Below are 22904 nucleotides of genomic sequence, written 5' to 3'. Positions count from 1 at the left end.
GTCTGGTGCCCCTGTGGATTGGCAGCGATGGTGTTAGGTGGTCATTGACCCGGATCTTGGCCTGTGGCCGTACATACGGGGCCATGATCCTTGTAATCATCTTCGGGCCCAGACCAAATTTGTGGAGTACCGCCCTGAGGAAGGTCCAGTCCACCCAGTCAAATGCCTTCTCCGCATCCAGCGATAGGAGGCAGGCCGGGATTTTCCAGTGATGCACCTTCCCCACGAGATGTGCAAGCTTGCGCATGTTATCCGCTCCCTGTTGGTCACGGATGAACCCGGCCTGGTCAGAGTCCACAAGCCCCGGCATATAAGGGTCTAGGCGCTTTGCTAGGAGTTTGGTGTATATTTTAAGGTCAGAATTCAATAAAGCTATAGGGCGATAAGATGCACATAGCGCGGGATCCTTCCCAGGTTTCGGTATCAACGCAATCTCCGCCATACCCATGTCGGGGGACGGTCCCTCATTGTCAAGTCAAGTCAAGTCAAGTCAAAGAATTTATATAGCGCACTACATACCCAGAGGGTCTCAAGGCGCTTAGGGAGGGGAGGAGGAATACTTGTCAAATATCCACGTTTTAAGTTGCTTTCTGAATGCTAGGTGGTTCTGGGTAAGGCGAAGGTAAGTGGGGAGTGAGTTCCATGTTTTAGCTGCCAGGTATGAGAAGGATCTACCTCCCATGGTGGTCTTGTTGATGCGAGGTACAGTGGCGAGGGCTTGGCTGGAAGAACGTAGACGGCGGGAGGGGGTGTAGAAGGACAGTCGTGAGTTGAGGCATTCTGGTCCGATATCGTAGAGTGATTTGTGTGCGTGGGTTAGCAGTCGGAAAGTGATCCTCTTATTGACGGGTAGCCAGTGGAGGTTTTTCAGGTGACCAGAGATGTGTTCGTTACGCGGGATGTCTAATATGATCCTGGCTGAGGCGTTTTGGATTCGTTGGAGTTTTTCTGGAGTTTAGCGGTAGTACCTGCGTAGAGGGTGTTTCCGTAGTCCAGTCGGCTCGTGACCAGAGCATGGGTGACTGTTTTTCTGGTTTCGGTGGGGATCCAGCGAAATGTTTTTTTGAGCATGCGAAGGATGTTGAAGCAGGATGAGGAGACGGCGCTGACTTGTCTGTTCATTGAAAGTGAAGAATCCAGGATAACGCCTAGGTTCCGTGCGTGGTCTGTCGGGATGGGTGCTTTTCCAAGGGCTTCCGGCCACCAAGAGTCGTCCCATGCAGAGGGGGATGTACCTAAGATGAGGACTTCTGTTTTATCTGAGTTCAGTTTCAGACGGCTGTGTTTCATCCATTCGGCAACTTCTTTCATTCCTTCGTGTAGGTTAGTTTTGGCGGTGCTGGGGTCATTGGTGAGAGAAAGGATCAGTTGAGTGTCATCCGCGTAAGAGATGATGTTGAGGTTGTGTTGGCGGGCGATGGCCGCGAGGGGGCTCATGTATACGTTGAAGAGGGTGGGACTGAGTGAGGATCCTTGTGGTACGCCACAGATGACTTCAGTGGCCTCGGACTTGAATGGTGGAAGGCGGACTCTCTGGGTTCTTCCGGTGAGGAACGAGGTGATCCATTCAAGTGCTTTTCCTTGTATTCCGATGTTTCTGAGGCGTTGTAAAAGGGTGCTGTGGCAGACTGTGTCGAAGGCTGCAGAGAGGTCGAGGAGGATGAGGGCGACTGTGTCTCCATTGTCCAGTAGAGTTCGAATGTCGTCTGTTGCTGCGATGAGGGCGGTCTCAGTGCTGTGTTTTGCTCGGAAGCCAGACTGTGAGGAGTCTAGGGATTTGTTGGCTTCGAGGAAGGCGGCGAGCTGGTTGTTGACAGCTTTCTCGATGACTTTGGCCGGGAAAGGAAGGAGCGAGATGGGGCGGTAATTTTTGAGTTCGGTAGGGTCAGCTGTGGGTTTTTTCAGAAGGGCGGTGAGTTCAGCGTGTTTCCAGCTTTCCGGGAAGGTGGCGGAGTTGAAGGAGCAGTTGATGACGTCTCGGAGGTGCGGTGCTATGACGGAGTCTGCTTTGTTGAAGATGTGGTGAGGACATGGGTCTGTGGGGGATCCTGAGTGGATGGAGTTCATCAGGCGGATGGTGTCCTCAGTGGAGATTGGGTTCCAGTCGTTAAGGGTGTTCAAGGGGGGAGAATGTTCAGCATATGGTTGGGTGGGTTGGTCTCCGGGTTGGTTGTCGAAGCTGTTGTGGATGTCTGCAATTTTGTTGTGGAAGAATAAAGCCAGGGAGTCGCAGAGGGTTTGAGAGGGGGTGATGTCGTTGGAGTTGGCCGAGGGATTGGTAAATTCCTTGACGATGTTGAAAAGTTCCTTGCTGTTGTGGGCGTTGTTGTCTAGTCGATCCTTGAATGCTGTTTTCTTGGCCTTTCGGATTAGTTGGTGGTGTGTGCGGGTGGCGTTTTTGAAGGCGTCCTTGGTGCTAGTGGTTGGGTCTTTTTTCCAGGCCTTTTCAAGGGAGCGGCAGAGTTTCTTGGACTTCTTAAGATCATCGTTGAACCATGAGGCCTTCTTGCTGCCAGGTTTGCTTTGACGTTTTTTCAGTGGTGCTAGGATGTCGGCGCTGTTGGATAACCATAGGGTGAAGTTGGTGGCGGCTTGGTCTGGGTTAGAAGAGTGGGCTGGGGTGTTTAGAAGGAGCGATGAGGAGATCTGGTCGATGGTGATTTTGTTCCAGTTTCTTTGCAGAGTTGGTTGGGGGTGGTTGATGGGTTTCGGCTTGTTGTAGGTGAAGTGAACGCAGCTGTGGTCAGTCCAGAGGAGATCCGTAGTGTGGCTGAAGGAGACGTGATTGCTGGAGGTGAAGATAGGGTCGAGTGTGTGACCTGCGATGTGGGTGGGGGAAGTGACCAGTTGTTTAAGTCAGAGGTTGGCGAGGTTGTCCAAGAGGGTGGTGGTGTTGCGGTCGTTGTTCTTTTCAAGGTGAAAGTTGAGGTCTCCCAGAAGGATGTAATCTTTGGAGGGGAGCGCGTGTGGAGTGATGAAGTCCGTGATGTCTTCACTGAATTTTGCGCGGGGTCCTGGTGGTCTGTAGAGGAGGGTGCCTCTGAGTGTGGTCTTGGGGTCGATGTGGATCTGGAAGTGAAGGTGTTCAGAGTTGGCGAGATTGACGTCAGAGCTGGTTGAGATGTGGATAGATTTTTTATGGACGATAGCGATTCCTCCTCCTGTGTGGCCGGTACGGTCCTTGCGTGTGATCTTATATTCTTCAGGGATGGCAATGGTGATGTCTGGGGCGGAGGAAGCGTTCATCCATGTTTCTGTTAGGAAGGCGACGTCTGGAGAGATGGTGTCTAGTAGATTCCATAGGTCAATGGCGTGCCTGTGGACCGATCGGGTGTTGAGAAGGATGCATTGTAGGTGGTTGGTGTCGGGAATCTGAGGTGTGATCGTAGCGGAGTTGGTGACGGTACCGATGAATTTGAAGGAGTGGCATGAGAAAGGTCCATGGGTGTGTCCGGGGGCGGCTTGGACGCAGTTGGGGGAACGGCCGGGGTTGAGGGCTAGGAGGGTGGTGGCATCGTAGGTAGTGCGGGAGGGCTGGGCAGCGCGAGGGACAGAGGGTATGGCGCTGGGCGCGGTCCAGTCGCGGACGGGCGTAGACGGGCTTACCTTTGGCGCACCTTCGGCGCGAATTGGGCGCGAACGCTGCGCGTTGTCTGTAAAAGAGTTGAACAGTCTCAGAAGGTAAGGTCTAAGCTGGGACTGGAATGTGCGATAAAAAAGACAAGGGTAGGCAGTCTGGTCCCGGCATTTTTCCCAAGGGGAGATCTCTAATTGCCACCGTGACTTCCTCTTCGGTTATGGAGTCCTCCAGCTCCGCCGCACACACCGGAGGCAGCGGCGTCCCTTCATAGTTGTCAAGGGCAGCCGCAATTGCGTCTGCCGAGACGGCCTCCTTCCGGAACAGGGCGGTGTAATAGCCCATGAAGGCTTCTTGTTTACCCCTCTCCGAGACAGCCCTGGACCCGTCCGGAAGCTGGACATTTGCTATGTGGGCCTTAGCTGCACGTGCTCTCAATCTCCCCGCCAGCAGGCGCCCCACCTTGACTCCTCCCTCAAAATATCTCTGCTGCAGTGCCAGCAGAGAGTGTTCCGCCTTGTTGGTGCGTAGAAGCCTAAGCTGTCCCCTGAGGTTAGCCAACCTCCCTCTCGACACCAGTGTCGGACGTTCCCGATCCTGTATCTCAGCACTTTTAATGTCCTTCGTAAGGTCAGCTTCCAACTTGCAGGCTTCACGCCTCTGCGCTATCGTTAGGGAGGTGATGTGACCCCGGATCGTGGCCTTGAAGGCATCCCATATCACAGGGAAGGGCGTCTCCGGGATGTCATTGCAAATAAAGTAAGAATCTATGGCCTCCCTAATGCTTTCAACATCCGCGGCGTCTCGAAGGATGCTCGGCGGTATATACCAACGTGTCTCTCGGGTGGGGCATGCGGTCGGGTCCTGTAAGAGCAGCTCGACATGAGCGATATATCCGATATGGAGGCCCCCAGTGTATCCCGTACCAGATCAAGTGAAGTAAACAAGAAATCTATGCGGGAATAAGACCGGTGGGCATGGAAGTAAAATGAATAGTCCCTCAGCCCCGGGCAGTGGTAGCGCCACGCATCAATTAACCCCAACTCCTCAATCTGCGTGCGTAACGCAGAGGACATAGCTCCGGTGCCGCTGAATGAGGCATCGCTACGATCCATGTCCGGATCCCAGACTAGATTGAAGTCCCCTCCCAGTATCAAGGACGGGTCACCACATGGAATCTGTTCCTGCAGAAGCGTCTGGAGGTACCTGTCCTGCATCTGATTGGGCGCGTATATGTTATATAGGGTAAACTGACGCCTCCCCATGTGCACCTTGACTTTAAGAAAACGCCCATCTCCACCCCGAAAGGGCTTTGTGTCCCCCCCGCCTGAAGCCAGCCCTGCACAATGTGGCCACCCCCGCTGTTTTAGTGTCAGCAGCAGCCCAAAACTGAAGAGGATACTTGGGATGTGACATGCGCTTCGTGTCTGCCTGGAGCAAGTGGGTTTCCTGAAAGAATATGATATCAGGGCATTGCTGGAGAAGGTAGCGCCATACCTGCCTACGCTTGTTGGGGGAGTTTAAGCCCTTAACGTTAAGCGTCAGGACTTTTAAAGGTCTGGGGATGTTCACAGCCATATCGTGCAGTAATCAGGGTTCACCCACGCTTCCCACTCCCACCATTGTGAGGGAAAGGATATAGGGGCAGCTCCCCCCTTCCCCATCTGCCCAGGAGATTGTAGCCGCTCGGTCCCCACCCAGTCGCACACAAGAAGGGGAAGAGAGAGAAGAAAGAAAGCCAGAAAGGAGAGAAAAAGGGAGGAAGGGAATAGAAGTTCCATAGGCGGCCAAGCAGGCCTTTCAACAAGAGAGGTCAACAGAGGCCAACAGGGCCACAGCATACTGTCCCAGTCACAGGGCATCCTCTACCCAAGGGTTCACACTCACTCAGAGATGTCACTCCCTAGGGGAGAGTTAGGGGGTATCGACAGGAATCACAGGAGCTAAGAACCCCGGAGCCCCAGCACCCCCACCGCCCAAATAGGAGCTGGAGTGTATTGTGCTTACGTTCAGTCATGATTTGCATAACTCGTGAACGGGACGGCCACAAGGATGCCACCAAGGAGCATTTCCGGCCCAGAGTCCCTGCGGGTCACAGAGGACTTTGGTGGCCGTATGAGGAAGGGCATCTCATAAGTCTCTTTAACGTGGTAGAGTCCCCGGCGTGGAAGTCACAGGAACAGCAGAGGACGTTTAGTGATTTCATGGGGAGGGGCTTGTTGTTAGTCCCTGTAGCGTTGCTAAAGTCCATTTAACGAATAAACCTAAAGTCTAGCACTCCATCCTATGTATGGAGTAGGAGCATGTCAGCTTTGCAGAGTTCAGGTAGACATCCGGTCATTTGCGACAGACCCAGGGTACCAGGGGCATCTTTCGCAGTGGCGCGGTCATTGAGGCGCATTTCATCGTTAAGCACCAGGTCACGGGGTGGTCGGATGCGGCGGTGATCCCTCGCGCTCCCCTTCAAGGGATCGGATGTGTGCTATGATGCCTTGTTTAGCCTGTGAGGCGGACCTTTCATCCAGCGGGGGGGAGCGGCGGCGGCGTTGCACTGTGGTCCAAGCCGGTCGAGCTGGGACTCTCTCCTGACGCCGTGGACGAGAGGGGCTATGCTCCAGCGACTCCGGTAGCTTAAGAAGTTGCACCGCTTCCCGAAAGGACCTTACTACTCTGCGTTTATCCTCCCAGTGGAAGATGAGGGCGAATAGATGGCCCCATTGGTAAGGGATGTTGAGGGCCCGCAGCTTCTCCGTCACCAGCCTGAAAGCCCTCCTTCTGCGCAGGGTGTTGGGCCCCAAGTCTTGAAAGATTTGGATTTTGTGGCCGTCATAACTAAGATCTGGTTTGTCTCTTGCAGCCTTCAGGATAGCCTCCTTCTCAGTAAAGAATTGCACTCGTGTCAGAATGACCGGGAGGAGGCTGGCCTCCCCGCGGGCCCAGACACCCGATGGACCTTTGTCCAAAGCCGGCGGAGAGGCGGCCACATCTCCCCAGACCTTGTGGAGGAGTTGTGCCACATAGGTCATAATGTCCTTTCCTTCCGCTTCGAGAGGAACCCCCGAATGCGGAGATTGTTCCGACAGCTTCTATTTTCAAGGTCCTCCTGCTTGACTTGGAGCTCTATGTTTTGTTCCTCCAGCGCCGCAAGGCGTTGCCACAGTTGCTCCTGGTCTGCCGTGCGTGCATCCACTATTTTCTCAAGCCCGTCTACCCGGTCTCCCAGATCAGTGCCCTCCTTCCGTAGTTCCTTGACGCAAGAATGCACCTCGGAGCGTAGGGAACCTATCTCCGTCTTGAGCTCAGACATGAAGGAGGCCATGAAGGCCTGGGTCACTGGCAGCGAGTCCTCAGAAGCCTGCGAAGACCCTCAGTAGGCGCCGTCGCTCCAGCCTTGTCCCACATGGCCACAACCGAGTTGTCTCTAGATGTTGTCGCCGCTTTAATTTATTATAAATATTAAAACAGCTGTTAAATTATTCTGGTAGGTTATCCCAAACCTGAGTTTCTGTACACCTCTTCATGCTTCCTCCGATCCCTAGATCTATCTTGAAGTTTTGTGTCCCCACTGGATGCTCTGTGATTCACTAAACCATCTATGAACAAACTGCTGTTAGTTCTCTGACCTAATTAATCTAGCCATTGAGGGCCCTTTTCAACATCTGGACAACCAGTCTGCTGTTCCAGCAAAAGTGACTAGGGCTTTCCATTTCACTCTATCTTTTAGCTTTGCTGGCTAGTTGCTGAGATCTTAGATTATTGACATTTGAGGGTTTCTAATGACAACCTGGGTTTTCTACAAGCTTCTAGGAGGAGGTCTACAGAGATTCTATACAATACTAAGTGGCTAAGATGTGGCAGTAGTCCTTGACATATTAGGTGACTCTCATTGCAACTTTGGTTCACATCTGCCCATGTCTGACATATAAAAGGAAACATTCTTGGTATAATGAGGTAAAAAGGGAAGGGTCTATACGAATTTGCTTGATTAAGGTTTTCCTTCTAAAACCTTATTATGAAATGTCTTCATTTCCTTCTAGTTTGAAGGCATCATCCTGTGTAAGATTACAACTTTATGCTTTGAGTCTTGGCTTGTAAGCAGTTTGACAAGTAATGCCAAATTACTACTTAGAACATTGTTTTGTTTGATGTGGTTACCTCCTGCAGAGTGAAGCAGTTACAGGCTACATTGTGTCTTCTACTCTTGTTTATAAACAAAAGGAGCTCCCCTGTACTCCTCATTCATTCAATATTGATTACATAATTTTACTCCTTGCGTTTTTATTGCATCAGGCTCCAGATGCAGAGAATTCCTTGCATTGTTTGGATGTCAGGAGAAGCCCAGAAGTAAACAAATGCCTTTTCATCCATCTGGCTTTTCTTTATCTACGGAGGGTCCATTCTTGACAAGTTGACCTCTGCGGTCAATTGCACCTTGCAGTCTTCTTGTATATCAGAATGTTGTAAAATTGTTGGTCTTCCTCTTCAAGACTGCATCAACATGCATGCACTCGGAGCCAAAACAGTATTTGTCACTTTCCAACCTCGTATCCCAATGGATTTCTTCTGCAAAGTATCCACATTGCCTGCTACATGTATCCTGGAAACACAAATCTTTGGATATTGGCTCTTGGACTGACTTCCATGTCAAACAATCTCTTTTTCGTAAATAATTAAACCATGTTGAATTCAATTTATAAAAATGTATTCCTACATTTTGCAACTGATCTACCTGGGCAAAGCTTATACTTATGACTTGCACACATTCCTCCCAATCAAAGATGGCATGATGCATGTTTTAGTGTTTAGAAGCCATTAAAAGGCATTTCTTTAAAAAATCAAGCTAATATGTATATTTTTTGCTACAGGATTGTGAAGATGCGAGTAAGAAATGGCATACCTTGTTTTGAAATACAGTGGGAAAAGCCAGGTTTGTAATTTTGTATTTTGCATATCCGGTTTTATTAATGATTAATTTTATTCCAATAGTAAAATATATTTCATAATCAATCACTTTTACATTGTTGCGCTTGATCTTTTAGCTACGTTAGAATAGAATAGATTTTATTGAGGTTTTGCACTATGTAAAACAACATCATCTAAACATTACAAAATAAACCCTCAAGCTCTTGCTCGCCATCCACCCTCCCACTATACCTCCATTTTTAACAACTTAAGTTGTTATCAATCCTTCAATAAGGTTCATGAACACTTTTGCTTAGGCCTGCAAAATATTATTTTCTGGGGTAACTGTAACGCCTTCTCTTCAGACTTTCACCTTATTTATTATGTTAATTCAGCTTCCTCGATCATTTAGGGTAAGTAAGCTCCAAACATCCTTGGGATATTTATCGTATTAGTGGCACTCAAAGATGTTTAAACACTTTTCTAGTCTTCAGCCAGCACAAACACTATCTTTAAGGTTCCCAAAAAGAAAGACAGTGCAGTTAACTTTTTATGGTAGGTGTGAGAAATTGGGTTATTGGTTGAGGGGGATGATACCCTACTCCAGCAAAAGCCACAATCCATGTCAGTATGAAGCACAAAAAGTCTCTAAATTAACACATGCTTAGCGATAGCCTGGCACAACAGCAGTCAAGCTTAACTTAGAGGCAATGTGTAAAGTAATAAAGGTGAAACACAACACACAATAAAAATGAATTCTTAAAGTGAAACATAAAAAAAATAGCACCTTAAAGATCAAAGCGTCCACCTTGGATTATGGCCAACCTGCTTTCATGCCTTGGTCCCAGGATGTCTGCGGCACAAATGGCTAATGTAAAGTTATTTGTGTGAGGGCTGGGGCAGCTGCTTTGAAGTGCAGAGCAGAGCCCCCCATCCTGCCAGCACACAGTCCCCCTATTGTGTGGGGAGCAATACTCAAAAGCCAACTCCGCCTAGTCACGTGACCCAGGAAACAGCCTAGAAGCACCAAATGATTATGAAGTGGCATTTTCAGAAGTATAATTTAAATTCTGACTTTACTATTAAAGAGGATTTTAAATTACATCTCCTTTGACACCAAACATGATCTTTACACCTGTTTCCAAACAAACGTTAACACTTATTAAATGTAATAATGTAACCCAATGTTATGCTATGTGAGGGGTGGGCTTCCCAGTAGTGAAAAATAAAAGTGTGAGTTTTTCACTACCAGGACATGTAAAACTTAAAAGTACTTGTCCACCGTTTAAATACAATGTACCCTCCCCCATGGGTTGTTTAGGGCCTACCCTATGGGTGTATTAAAAAGGACCCTGGATTCCAACTAGTCCAAGGTTGCTCTACAATTGGTAGATCTCTCCCTCTCAATTAAGAACATGTAATGGATTTAACCATTCAGATCTAAAGAGGCAGCCCACTTTTACAAAGGGTCCTTACAGAAGCAACATCTATTACTTTTTCTTAGATCTATGTTACTGGCTTGCACTGATTGACATGAGGGTTGATAACAGATATGAAAGCAATCACTTTCCCCTGCTCCAAACTCTCAAGGACAACCTCGTTCCAGCAAACCCGGCCAAAAACTTGGCCATAGGGGCTTTGGCTGTCACTAACAATAGGAGAAACATCAGATGGGATGGTATGGTATTGTTTCAAACCCTGATGCCTTAAGTAAAATATACACTCACTTAGAGCCCTTTCTGATGTTACTAAGTAATCACCACATTAGCCCCATGGATGTATTAGAACTCCATGGTGATGTTTCACTGTTCTCAAGAACACTTGTTTCACCAAAACCATAAGAAATACCAACCACAATCATCCCAACAATCACTCTTGGTATAAAAAAGAGTGTAGTGACGCAAAAACCTCCTTTGTTAAATCCATAAAAAATGGCGAAAAATCATTAATCCAGGAAGCAGGGGCCAGGTATAAAGTAACCCACTAAAATAGCAAAAGAACCTGGGATTCCCGAATATGGGAGGATGCCCTAGAAGCCATTCGGCTAAAAATCAAGCCACCTTCTGGCATATATTTAGCTATGAAAGTAAATAGAGTATAATGCATCACAAAACTAATATTCTTTTCATGGACTGGATAGCCCACTTCCAATCCCGCCATAGTAAGGGTAAACTCATTTATACAGAGTGGGACTTGTCTGCCCAGGAGCTGTTGTCCGAAGACCAACCCAGCATGGGACGAAATTAATCTTGGCCATGGCAAGAACCCGCAAATGATATTCTGGTATTTACCCTGGGGAAAACACAACAGACTATCCTCAAACTGACAACTGTAAAGGCTCTTGGGCCAGACAAAATTCCTGGGGATCTGTTTAAATCTGTACCTGAAATCTGGGCACCATACTTAAACCGCATCTGCAACTCTGTTGTGGCAGGTGCACCTATCCCAGATTCCTAAAAGGTAGCAATAATAGTTCCCATATACAAGAAAGGCGTGAGATTGGTCCCGGCAAACTACCAGCAAATAAGCCTGATAGATATAGCCCAGAAGATCCTTTGCAACCAAGTTCTGAGCCAATTGAACATATGGCTGGAGAACAATAATATTTTGTCCCCTTTTCAGGCAGGCTTCCACCCAAAAATAAGCACCGTAGATCAGGTTTTTAGGTTCTTAATGCTGAGCTGGAAACTGTAGATATCACTGGAGGGAGCCTTTACGTAGCATTTGTGAACCTCAAGGCTGCCTTTGATATTGTCCATAGAGACAAGCTTTGGGCTGCTTTGAAGTTTAAGGGCATCCCCGTGCTACTGGTAATTATTGTGAGATTACACCCTACAAAGTATACCCAAGTAAGAGGGGCTCAGAGGGTGAATTAACAAACTGTATCCCAGTAGACAAGGGTGTAAGGTAAGAATACGTCCTTGCTCCAACACGCTTTCTACTTTTAAACAATAGTTGTTTCGAATTCCTAAAAGGGTGCTTAAAGGATTCCCCGGTCCTGGGTGATGTTAATTGTTATTGGGCGACAACACCCTTCTGGTGTCAAAAATCCCTAAAAGTTTGGAACTATTGTTAGAAAGATTACATTGTTTTGCACTACCAACGGGCTAGCGATAATGCTGACAAAACAAAATGTAAGGCTATTCATCCCCACAAACCATTCCGAGGAACAGTTAGATTAGGGGGAATCTAATCTGGAGAGAGTCTCTGACTTCGACTACCTGGGCATAAACCTGTCCAACACCAGCTGATGAAACAGCCAGGCCGTCAAGAGTGGGTTACTTCTTAACCATAGGGCTAATGACACAGTGAATCTTGCTAAGAATACATATTTTCACCCATTGTCCTCACTACTGGAAATTTGGAGAGCCCAAGCCGTGGCTGCGGCTATCTATGGCTCTGAACTATGGGGCTATAGTAATGTCAATTCGCTGGGTGTTGCTGAAGACAGGTTTTTGCGAACAGCACTTTGACAACCCCAAGGCACTCCCCGGGCTGTTTTTTAGAGTGAACCTAAATGTTCTACCAATCAATGCCACAGCGAGACTAAAACCAATTTTATACTGGCTGAGATTATGGTTAGTTCCCGAACTGGAATGCTTCAGGAATGAACTGAAGGACATCCTTCTATTCCCCAGGTTTGTCAATACCCTGCAGTGATTAAGCTATATCAAGCAATCCATTTCTGCATTGGGGGCCTCTTATCTCTGGCAATCTCCAGAGGGCATCTTTGCTTCCTCTGTAAAGGGCATCAAAGATGCTTTCTGGATTAACGAATGGAGGAGGGTATTGGAAAGCACCAGCAGTGGCAGTCTAGCTGACTTTTTACTGCATCACAAATCTGAGCCAAGGTTTGAAACTTTCATGGACCAAATTAACCCGCCATTTCTTAGATCTCTGTATATAATATTTACTTTGGGTACTTTGCCCCTTGCATCCTTCATGTGTAATTGGAGATCTCACTCCGATGGTAGTGCTGCCTGCTCGGCCTGTGGAGCAGTGCAGGAGACAGATGCCGACTTGCTCTTTTTTTGACCAGCATACACCAGAAAATGAAGACGCTGGATTGTCCCCTTGTGCAGACACCTTGGAACACTGCTTCATAAGCAAGCTTTGCCTATTTGCAGGTCAGACAGAGGGTCTTGTGTGGTATTTCCAACAGCGAAATTCTGAGAAGCAGTCTGGCCTGTTAGTACTAGGATATTCATGCCAAAGCCAGAACCTAAACATTGAGTTTATAAATCGATTATAACTATGATAGCTACAATTGCACACTTCTGCCCTGCTAACTATCAAATACAACCTGTCAAGAAAGCATTTATTTATAGCAAAATATTGATTTTATGCAGATCCGCTTTAAAATTGTGTTTTAAACCGTGAAACTGGCATTGCTGTATAGATTTTATTCAATAAAAAATGTAATTGTATTGATTTGTTTAATATAAAATGGGTTTCCTATTTTGTGCTGCTTTTATGGTCGTCAACCGAAATAAAGTATTCAAACGACAAGTGGCCACTTAAGTGGCACCATAAGTGCTGACTGCCCACTAGCTCACGAGTAGTATTTAATTTACAAGCCTTGGGTATAGGGTATACCACTTTTCTAGAAACTTATAAGTAAATTAATTATGCCAATTGTGTTTAAGCCAATTTTACCATGTTTTAGTGAGTGAGCTCAAGTATATTAGCACTGGTTAGCAATGGTAAAGAGCACGGAGTCCTAAAAGCCAACAATAACAAGTACAGAAACAATGGGTTTAAGGCAAAATGTTCGGGGTGACCCTGCAGAGAGGGACAAGTCTGACAGTAGATATTATGTCCTTTTCTTACAATGCCATTAATGAATCTGGTTATTGGTAATGTACTGTGCACTACTCAATCTATTACACTCTTGATTCCTATCGAGATTTCTTTATTTCTTTTTAGGTCTCACCTGACCCAGCGCATGAGCTGGTCTGGCGAGACATTTAGTGAGGACTCAAAAAATGCTACCATGGCCAGCCTGGCCAGCCTAGAGCTACAGTGCATGTGCACGGGCGCGCGCTTAGGAGCCGAGGCTCCAAATGGCAAACCTCGTCATACTCATTAAGCGCCCGAGATCACTTTCGCCCGCGATCACTTTAGCAGCGCCCCATTGATGTTCTCATTCAAAGAACATCAAACATCAAAGAACATGTGTTAATGCTGTGCTGCTGCCCGTTTGACTTACAACGTGCTTTCTCTTTCCACAAACTCGATGTTTGTGTTCCTTTATTTTGAGCTTCTTTTAGTATTACTGTCACACACACACACTCACACACACAACCACACATACAACCACACACTCACACACAACCACACACACACACAACCACACACACACAACCACACACACACAACCACACACATACAACCACACACACACACAAACACACACAACCACACACACACAACCACACTCCCACACACACAACCACAGCCACACACACAACCACAGCCACACACACAACCACAGCCACAAACACACAACAACCACACAACAACCACAAACACACAACCACACACACAACTCCACACACACAACCAACCACACACACAAAACCCCCCACACACCCCCACACACAACCACACACACACACACCCACACACAACCACACGCACAACCACACATACAAACACACACAACCACAAACACACACACAACCACACACCCACAACCACACACAAAAACACACACAACCGCACCCACAACCACACAAACAACCACAACCAACCACACACACAACCACACACACAACCACACACACGACACACACAACCACACACAAACAACCACACACAACCACACACATACAACCACACACACACAAACACACACAACCACACACACACAACCACACACATACAACCACACACACAACCACACACACACAACCACACCCACAACCTCACATACACACAACCACAGACAACCACACACACATCCACACTCACAACCACACACACACACAACCACACACACATAAACACACCCAACCACACTCATAACCACACACACACAACCACACACAACCACCCACACACACAACTACACACACAACCACCCACACACACAACACACACAACCACACACACAACCACACACACAACCACACACACACAACCACACACACAACCACACACACACAAACACACACAACCACACACACTTAAACACACACACACAACCACACACACACACAACCACACACACAACCGCTCCCAACCACACACAACCACACCTAAACCCACATGTACAACCACATTTACAACCACACAGCCACACATAAACACAAACACACACAACCACACCCAACCACACACACGACACACACAACCACACACACAAAACCACACACACAACCACACCCCCACACACACACAACCACACACACAACCACCCACAACCACACACATAAACACACACGCAACCACACACACAACCCCACACACACATACACACACAAACACACACACAACCACACACACAAAAACACACACACACACACACACACACACAAACACACACACACACACACACAAACACACACACACACACACAACCACACTCATACAACCACACACACACAACCACAGCCACACACACACACACAACCACACACACATAAACACACACAACCACACACAAACCACACACACAACACACGCAACACACACAACCACACACACAACCACACACACGGAACAACACACACACACAACCACACACACATAAACACACACAACCACACACAACCACTCACAACCACACACAACCACACACACAACCGCTCACAACCACACATACAACCACATATACGACCACACACACACACAACCACACACACAAACACACACACAAACACAACCACACACAACCACACCCCCACACAACCACAACCACACACACATAAACACACAAACACACACACAGCCATACACATACAACCACACACCCAAACACACACACAAACACACACCCAAACACACACACACACACACACACAACCACACACACAACCACACACACAACCACACACACAACCACACACACACACAACCAACCACCCACACACACAACTACACACACAACCACCCACACACAACCACCCACACAACACACAACCACACACATAACACACACAAAAGACACACAACCACACACACACAACCACACACACACACAAACACACACACACACAACCACACACCCACACACACAACCACCCACACACACAACTACACACACAACCACCCACACACAACCACCCACACAACACACACAACCACACACACAACCACCCACACACACAACTACACACACAACCACCCACACACAACCACCCACACAACACACACAACCACACAACACACACAACCACACACATAACACACACAAAAGACACACAACCACACACACACACACACACACACAACCACACACAACCACACACACACAATCACACACACACACACACACACACAACCGCTCACAACCACACACACAACTGCTCACAAACACACACAGCCATACACACAACCACATATACAACCACACAGCCACACAACCACACACACACAACCACACACACACAACCACACACACAACCACACACACACAACCAAACATACAACCACACACACACACACAACCACACTGTCAGTGCACACTTTCACCAGACACCATCAGTCGTTAGTTCACGCTTTCACCAGGCACAAACACCACCAGCCGTCAGTGCACGCTTCCACCAGGCACACACCACCAGGCGTCAGTGCACGCTTTCACCAGGCACACACACACCTCCAGCCGTCTGTGCACACTTTCACCAGGCACACACACACCACAGCCGTCAGTGCACGCTTTCACCAGGCACACACCCCACCAGCCGTCAGTGCACGTTTCCTCCAGGCACACACACACACCACCAGCCGGCAGTGCATACTTCCACCAGGCACACACACCACCAGCCATCAGTGCACAATTACTACAGGCACACACACCACCAGCCATCAGTGCACTCATCAATTGTTAACGCATCCACAATTAACTATTGTAGCAATCGCAGTATGGCGCACTTTACTTTCAAACATATTCATCTAAAGCGAAGCATGCCACCATTGCTACAAAAATAAATACACATTTTTTTGGCCTAAAATTGATAGACCTTTGTTGCAATTGGTGTTGCAATATTTAGCAATGCCAATAGCTCACACTTAATTAATGCGAGACCTATTGCATTGCAAATGCTTGTTGTTTATGCCATAGAAACCTTCTTAGTCCATTGCCTCTGCATCATTTATCAGAATACCTCATGCCCATGGTCGATAGGTTGTGCCACCTGAAGAGAATTTGTGGAGGCTTTGGAGCCAAACATACCTACTTGTGCATGTCTTCCAAGAATTCAGCTCAGGTGTACAAGACAACCACATCTCGTATGTTGGCATTGCTTACTCCTACCAGGGCCTTTTAAATTCCACTCTACTTTTGTATAGAATCAGGTCTAATTTGCACAGGTCATCAATGGCCTGCAGTAACGTTACAGTGTGTAAGGGGTTTATGTGAGTTGACCATCAAAAAACTCAATGGACCAATCAGCTACTGAAGAAACTGAAATTAAATATTGAATCTTTTTTAACCAGGTGCCATAGTCATCTTAAAGGGGGTTTCAATTCGAAGTAATTGTCTCCAGCACAAATTGGTTAGTGATGTTGTAGGGTTGTGTCCTCTTCTATTTGCCCATTTTCCCATTTGTTAATCTTCGATCTGACCAAATAAGATGAGCAGGATCAAGGCCAATTTTGGAATGGTCTGATTTAATAGTCTTATATCAGACTCACCGGCAGGATCATGAATCAGTACTTCCCAATTGACTTTATATTTATTCCATTATGTAGTTTTACTCTTTCTTAAAAATATGAACTATTAAAGATCGATATAGTGGGACCAAGGGTACTTCAAATTATGGTGTAGTACCCCACAGGTTTGACCGCTAGCATTGACTGCCAGTATTTGGCAGCTGGGCAAGAATATTTCCAAAACATAGTCAATAAGCTTGATTAGTATTTGTTACTGATAAAAGACATCGTTGCATGCTACTAGTTGATTCCGGACACCTAATAAAGAAAGATAAGTTCTTAGCAAAATGTGTGTAGTTTAAATGGTTTGTGAAAACGTCAGTTTCTTCAAAGGTAACTACGTGAAATGCACCTTTTGCAAAAATGTAACCCAGAACTATAAATCAATGATCTAGGAAAAAAAATATTTGTCCTGTTATTAAAAAATAAAATGTAGAATTATGTTAAAAATAATTTAATCAGGATTTCAAAGAAAACGGCGATTCTACAATTATCATACAGAGAGAATCTTGATTTCATTAAAGACAACGGAGGCTGACATTATGCAAAAACTTTTATTGCTCCCAGGACATGCAGCCCTCTAAAGTGTAACAAAATACATCATAGAAAGAATTCCAAATAACATCAACAATACACCATGGCAACCAACTATCTTCCTCTTGGATCTGCGAACGAATAAACAACTTCTTCCAAGATAAAATTACGACTTTATAAGGATGAAGACTCTGAAATAGCAGAAAGAAATAATGGTAGAGACAATGTTCGAGGCATGTGGGCTGCTAAATTCATATCTAGTGCATAGATCGCCGCCTAGTGTTGGGTCCGGATGATTGCACATTGTTGTCCTGGAAGAGTCTTCGAAGTATCACGAGATAGGTGGCTCCTCCCCTGGACTACAGTGCGCATGGGCATCGGCTCCATCCCCAGATTGGTTTTTTCCGCCATTGGGTTCGGATGTGATTTCGACGCCTCCTTGTCGGAATCGAACACTTACTTCCTTAAGGCCAAAAGGCCTTCGATACTCGCGTCGGTATTGTTGCGAACGGTCCCGAGCATCGTCCGACTCTTCGTGTCGGACTTCTGGGGAGTTGCTACTCTTCGGACATCGAGGCCCTGTACTCGCAGCGAGACACCGACGACATCATCATGGAACGGAGTCCGTTCAAGCGCTGCCCCGTGTGTGGGTCCAAGTACCCACACATCGACGTGCATCCAGTTTGTAATAAATGTCTCTCGCCGGATCACGACGAGGACAACTGCATGGCCTGCTCCAAATTCAGGTCAAAGAAGACACTCAAGCATCGGCGCGTGGCGCGCCTCGAGGCCTTGCACGCAGCTCCGGCACCCGACGACATATTCGACGACCCCGCAGAAGAAGGCCTAAGCCATCATCTTCAAATTTCACCGCCATCAACGGAGGTCGAGGCCGATCCAGACAAATACATCGAAGGACAGAGCCAAGACCTTGAATACGTCGATGAGGTAGGGGACGACGACGAAGAAGTCTATGGGGCCGCGGAAGATAGCTCAGAGGAAGAGCTATGCCCCGAAAGTTACTCGACTCAGGCTCAGGTCACGGGATCGCCACTCGGCCTTACCCACGACCCTGCACCGATATCCCCAGCCCCGCCTTCGGGCCCGGCCACGGATACACCGGAGGAGCCGTTGTTGCGCGTATCGAAACTGAAACCGCAACCAGTACAGTCGACAACATCTAAGATGGCCGACGTCACGCCTAAACCGAAACCGAAACCTACGGTCTCGACAACATCTAAGATGGCCGAAGACACGTCGAAAACGAAACCGAAACAAACGGCTTCGACGACATCTAAAATGGCCGACGTCCCGTCCAAAATTACGAAGCCGGCTCCGTCTAAGACTCCGTCGCCCTTAGGCCCTACGAAGCCGAAGAAGGCCGTCGAGTCACCGGCGCCACACGCGGTGGCCAAGGACACGTCCTCGAAGAAGGTAGTCCATCACGTCTCGACGGCTGGAGCGTCAACCTCCAAACAGACGGTCGAAGCGAAGACCACTAAAGGCCAAGATCCGAACGCCGGAGCCATTACTCCTCGGCACAAAGACACCGGATCTGCATCGACGGCGTCGGCGCCTAAGAAAGCTGCAGGGCAGCGAACCGTTGGAGTCGAGGATTCATCGGTGCCTTCTTCTGCCACGCCGAAGGCCTCCAAAGCGGACGGACATGAAGCATCGGTCGTCAAACCCTCGGCTTCATTTACTAAACAGGTCACCGAGTCGCTCAAGAGGATTCAGGAGAAAGCCCTGCCGTCGACAAAGACTGCGCCATCGGATCCGAAACCGATGGAGCCACCTGCCAAAAAGTCGACGAAACTTATCTACACACTACCGCCAAAGGTGCCACCAAAGGCGTTTGCACCCCAAACGGTGCCGAAGACCTCGGGGACTTCGGCACATTCCACGTCCAGTGCTATTTTGCCTCGACAAACAGCATCTGAAGACGAATGTGAGCATTATATCGATGCCCACACAGGGATAATGACACTTTATAAGAGAAAGATCACTTCCCAGCCACTGGAGTCATTTGTAATTCCACTGAAAAAGAAAAGGCAAACACAGGACATACCTGCCCTTGTTGAACCTCTGCAGCCTCCCCCAAGGAGGAGTCCAACACCTTCCCCCAACCAATCAGGGGGTGAGGATGATGACCAGGATGAACAATACAACTTCCCTACTGGCAATGACCCTGATGTGAATCAGGACTCATATGACGACGCTGGGGACCAGGGAAGTCATCAGGTGGTGCAGAACCCACAAGGTTTTGGGGCACGTACATCACCAACTGAGGATTCGGCAGCTTTCAATGCTTTAATTGAGAGGGCAGCTGCAAATCATAATGTAGATATGCATGCTGACCCAGTGGAAGAGGATTTCCTGTTTGACACTTTCTCTGTCTCCGAAAGAACAGTCAAAACACTTCCTATGTTGAAAGGTGTCCTTAAACATGCGCCAGAGATCTTTAAAGAACCTACAAGAGCGAGAGTGGTAAACCCACGTATTGAAAAAAAATACAGGCCTGCGCCTGGGGACCCTGCCTATATTCGGGGACAGTTGCCTCTGGATTCGTTGGTGGTCGCAAATGCCCGCAAGAGGGCAAACTCCCAAACAACTGGTGAAGCTCCTCCCCCAGACAAGGAGTCGAAAGTGCTTGAGGCATCTGGCAAGAGGGTGGCTGCGCAGGCTGCTAATGTATGGCGTATCGCAAACACACAGGCACTGTTAGCGCGTTACGATAGGGCGCATTACGACACCCTAGAACAGCTCCTTCAACATCTGCCTGATGAGTATAAAGAAGCTGGAGAAATGCTCATACAAGAGGGAAAGCTTATATCAAACGCTGCAATAAAATGCGCACTTGATGTAGCGGACACAGCGGCTAGAGGAATTAACACTAGCGTCATGCTAAGGCGCCAAGCCTGGCTTAGTATATCTGGATTTAAGCCTGACATCCAAACTACAATCCTCAACCAGCCCGTCAATCCTGACAGACTGTTTGGTCCAGATGTAGACACCACACTTGAAAAGATTAAAAAGGACAACGAGACTGCTAAGTCCATGGGGGCACTTCAATCACAACAGTTCAGGGGCAACACTTTTCGTCGCTCAGGTGCGCGTAGTGTTACCAGAGGACACATGGGATAACAAACACAATTCACGAAAGGTGGTGCGCAATCCTCGTACCCCAAGCAAGGTAGAGGGGGTTACCGAGGTAACAGTGCCAAAGGCAGAGGCAGAGGAAACACCAACTCCCGTTCCTCTGCCACAAACAAACAGTGACTCCCTGTCACTGCCCCCCGACCATCCAACACCTGTCGGGGGAAGACTCCAGCAGTTCCTGCCGGTTTGGTCGTCCATCACCACGGACAGGTGGGTGAGAAAACTAATCCAGTACGGGTATTGTTTGGAGTTAACATCCACTCCTCCCAACATTCCCCCAAGACACCGTCCTATGTCGGCAGAGCACTTGCACTTATTGCAGCAGGAAGTGCTAGTAATGCTGCAAAAAGGAGCAATCGAACTCGTGCCAGTGGAGGAGGAAGGAACAGGGGTCTATTCCCTGTACTTCCTCATCCCAAAAAAGGACGGATCCCTCAGACCCATTCTGGATCTACGCCCTCTCAACATGTATATACTGTCAGAACATTTCCACATGCTGACACTGCAACAGATACTTCCCCTTCTAAACCAAGGGGACTTCCTAGCAACCTTAGACCTCAAGGATGCTTACTTCCACATCCCACTCCACCCGTCCCACAGAAAATACCTCAGGTTTACCATTCACAACAAGCACTATGAGTTCAAAGTGCTACCCTTCGGAGTGACTACTGCCCCCAGAGTGTTTACAAAGTGTCTGGCGGCGGTGGCGGCGCACCTCAGGAGACAGAACATACATGTATACCCGTACCTCGACGACTGGCTCGTACAAGCAAAGTCGGAAACACAGTGCGCCTCACACATGTCCCGCACTATTCAACTCCTTCACAGTCTGGGGTTCTCGCTGAATTACCCAAAGTCGCACCTTCAACCAGCCCATGTGCGGCAGTATCTGGGCGCGACAATAAACACCCTGACGGCTATGGCTCAGCCAAACGCAGTCAGAATCAACAGCATTCAGTCACTGATCCAAAGATTCAGACCGCAACACTCCCTGCCAGCGAGAGTGTTCATGCAGTTGATAGGCATGATGGCCTCCTGCATCTTCATAGTCCCGCACGCAAGGTTGCACATGCGCCCCCTCCAAGAATGCCTAGCGAATCAATGGACACAGGCTCAGGGACAACTGACGGACCTAGTGTTGGTGACCGGTCGAGCATATAACTCTCTGCATTGGTGGAATCCACACAACCTTTGCAAGGGACGACCGTTCCAAGAGCCTGTGCCACAGATTGTCCTAACAACGGACGCATCTCTCCAGGGGTGGGGAGCGCATGTGCTCCACTACACGGTGCAGGGACTGTGGTCAACCCAGCAACAACGATTGCACATCAACTACCTAGAATTGATGGCAATCTTCATGGCGCTCAAGTCCTTCAAAGTACAAGGTCGTGTTGATCCGGACGGACAACATGACAGCCATGTACTACATCCAAAAGCAGGGAGGTACTCACTCGCCACAGCTGTCTCATCTGGCTCAGAGCATGTGGAAGTGGGCCATTCAGAGGAACATCTTCCTCATGGCAGAACACCTCCCGGGCAAGGACAATCAGATGGCGGATCTGCTCAGCAGGTACAGCCATCAAATGCACGAGTGGGAGATATATCCATCGGTGCTCCACCCGTACTTCCGGCAGTGGGGTCATCCAGAGATAGACCTATTTGCCACAAAGGAAAACGCAAAATGCCAAAGCTTTGCCGGCAGGTTCCCTCACCCGGAATCGCAAGGGAATGCGATATGGATGAACTGGTCAGGCAAATTTGCGTACGCTTTTCCCCCAGCGCCTCTCATTCCGCTAGTGGCAAAAAAGCTAAAGCAACACTCGATGACTCTCATCCTGGTTGCTCCAACATGGGCACG

The 22904-nt window shown here is 48.1% G+C and overlaps 1 protein-coding gene across 1 annotated transcript in view; it reads left to right on the top strand.

The window, feature by feature from the left end:
- The window catches only part of GEN1 (GEN1 structure-specific endonuclease), a 367902-nt gene that overhangs the window by 271932 nt on the left and 73066 nt on the right, over positions 1-22904 (top strand). Inside the window, exon 12 of the mRNA XM_078647757.1 lies at positions 8443-8504. Coding sequence (XP_078503883.1) covers positions 8443-8504 — 62 coding nt within the window. The remainder of the gene's footprint in view (positions 1-8442; positions 8505-22904) is intronic.

Source organism: Lissotriton helveticus, chromosome 6, assembly GCF_964261635.1.
Source record: "Lissotriton helveticus chromosome 6, aLisHel1.1, whole genome shotgun sequence".
NCBI classification, from domain to species: domain Eukaryota; kingdom Metazoa; phylum Chordata; class Amphibia; order Caudata; family Salamandridae; genus Lissotriton; species Lissotriton helveticus.
Note: the sequence above shows the minus strand (reverse complement) of the source record. Positions and strands in the feature narration are given on the sequence as shown.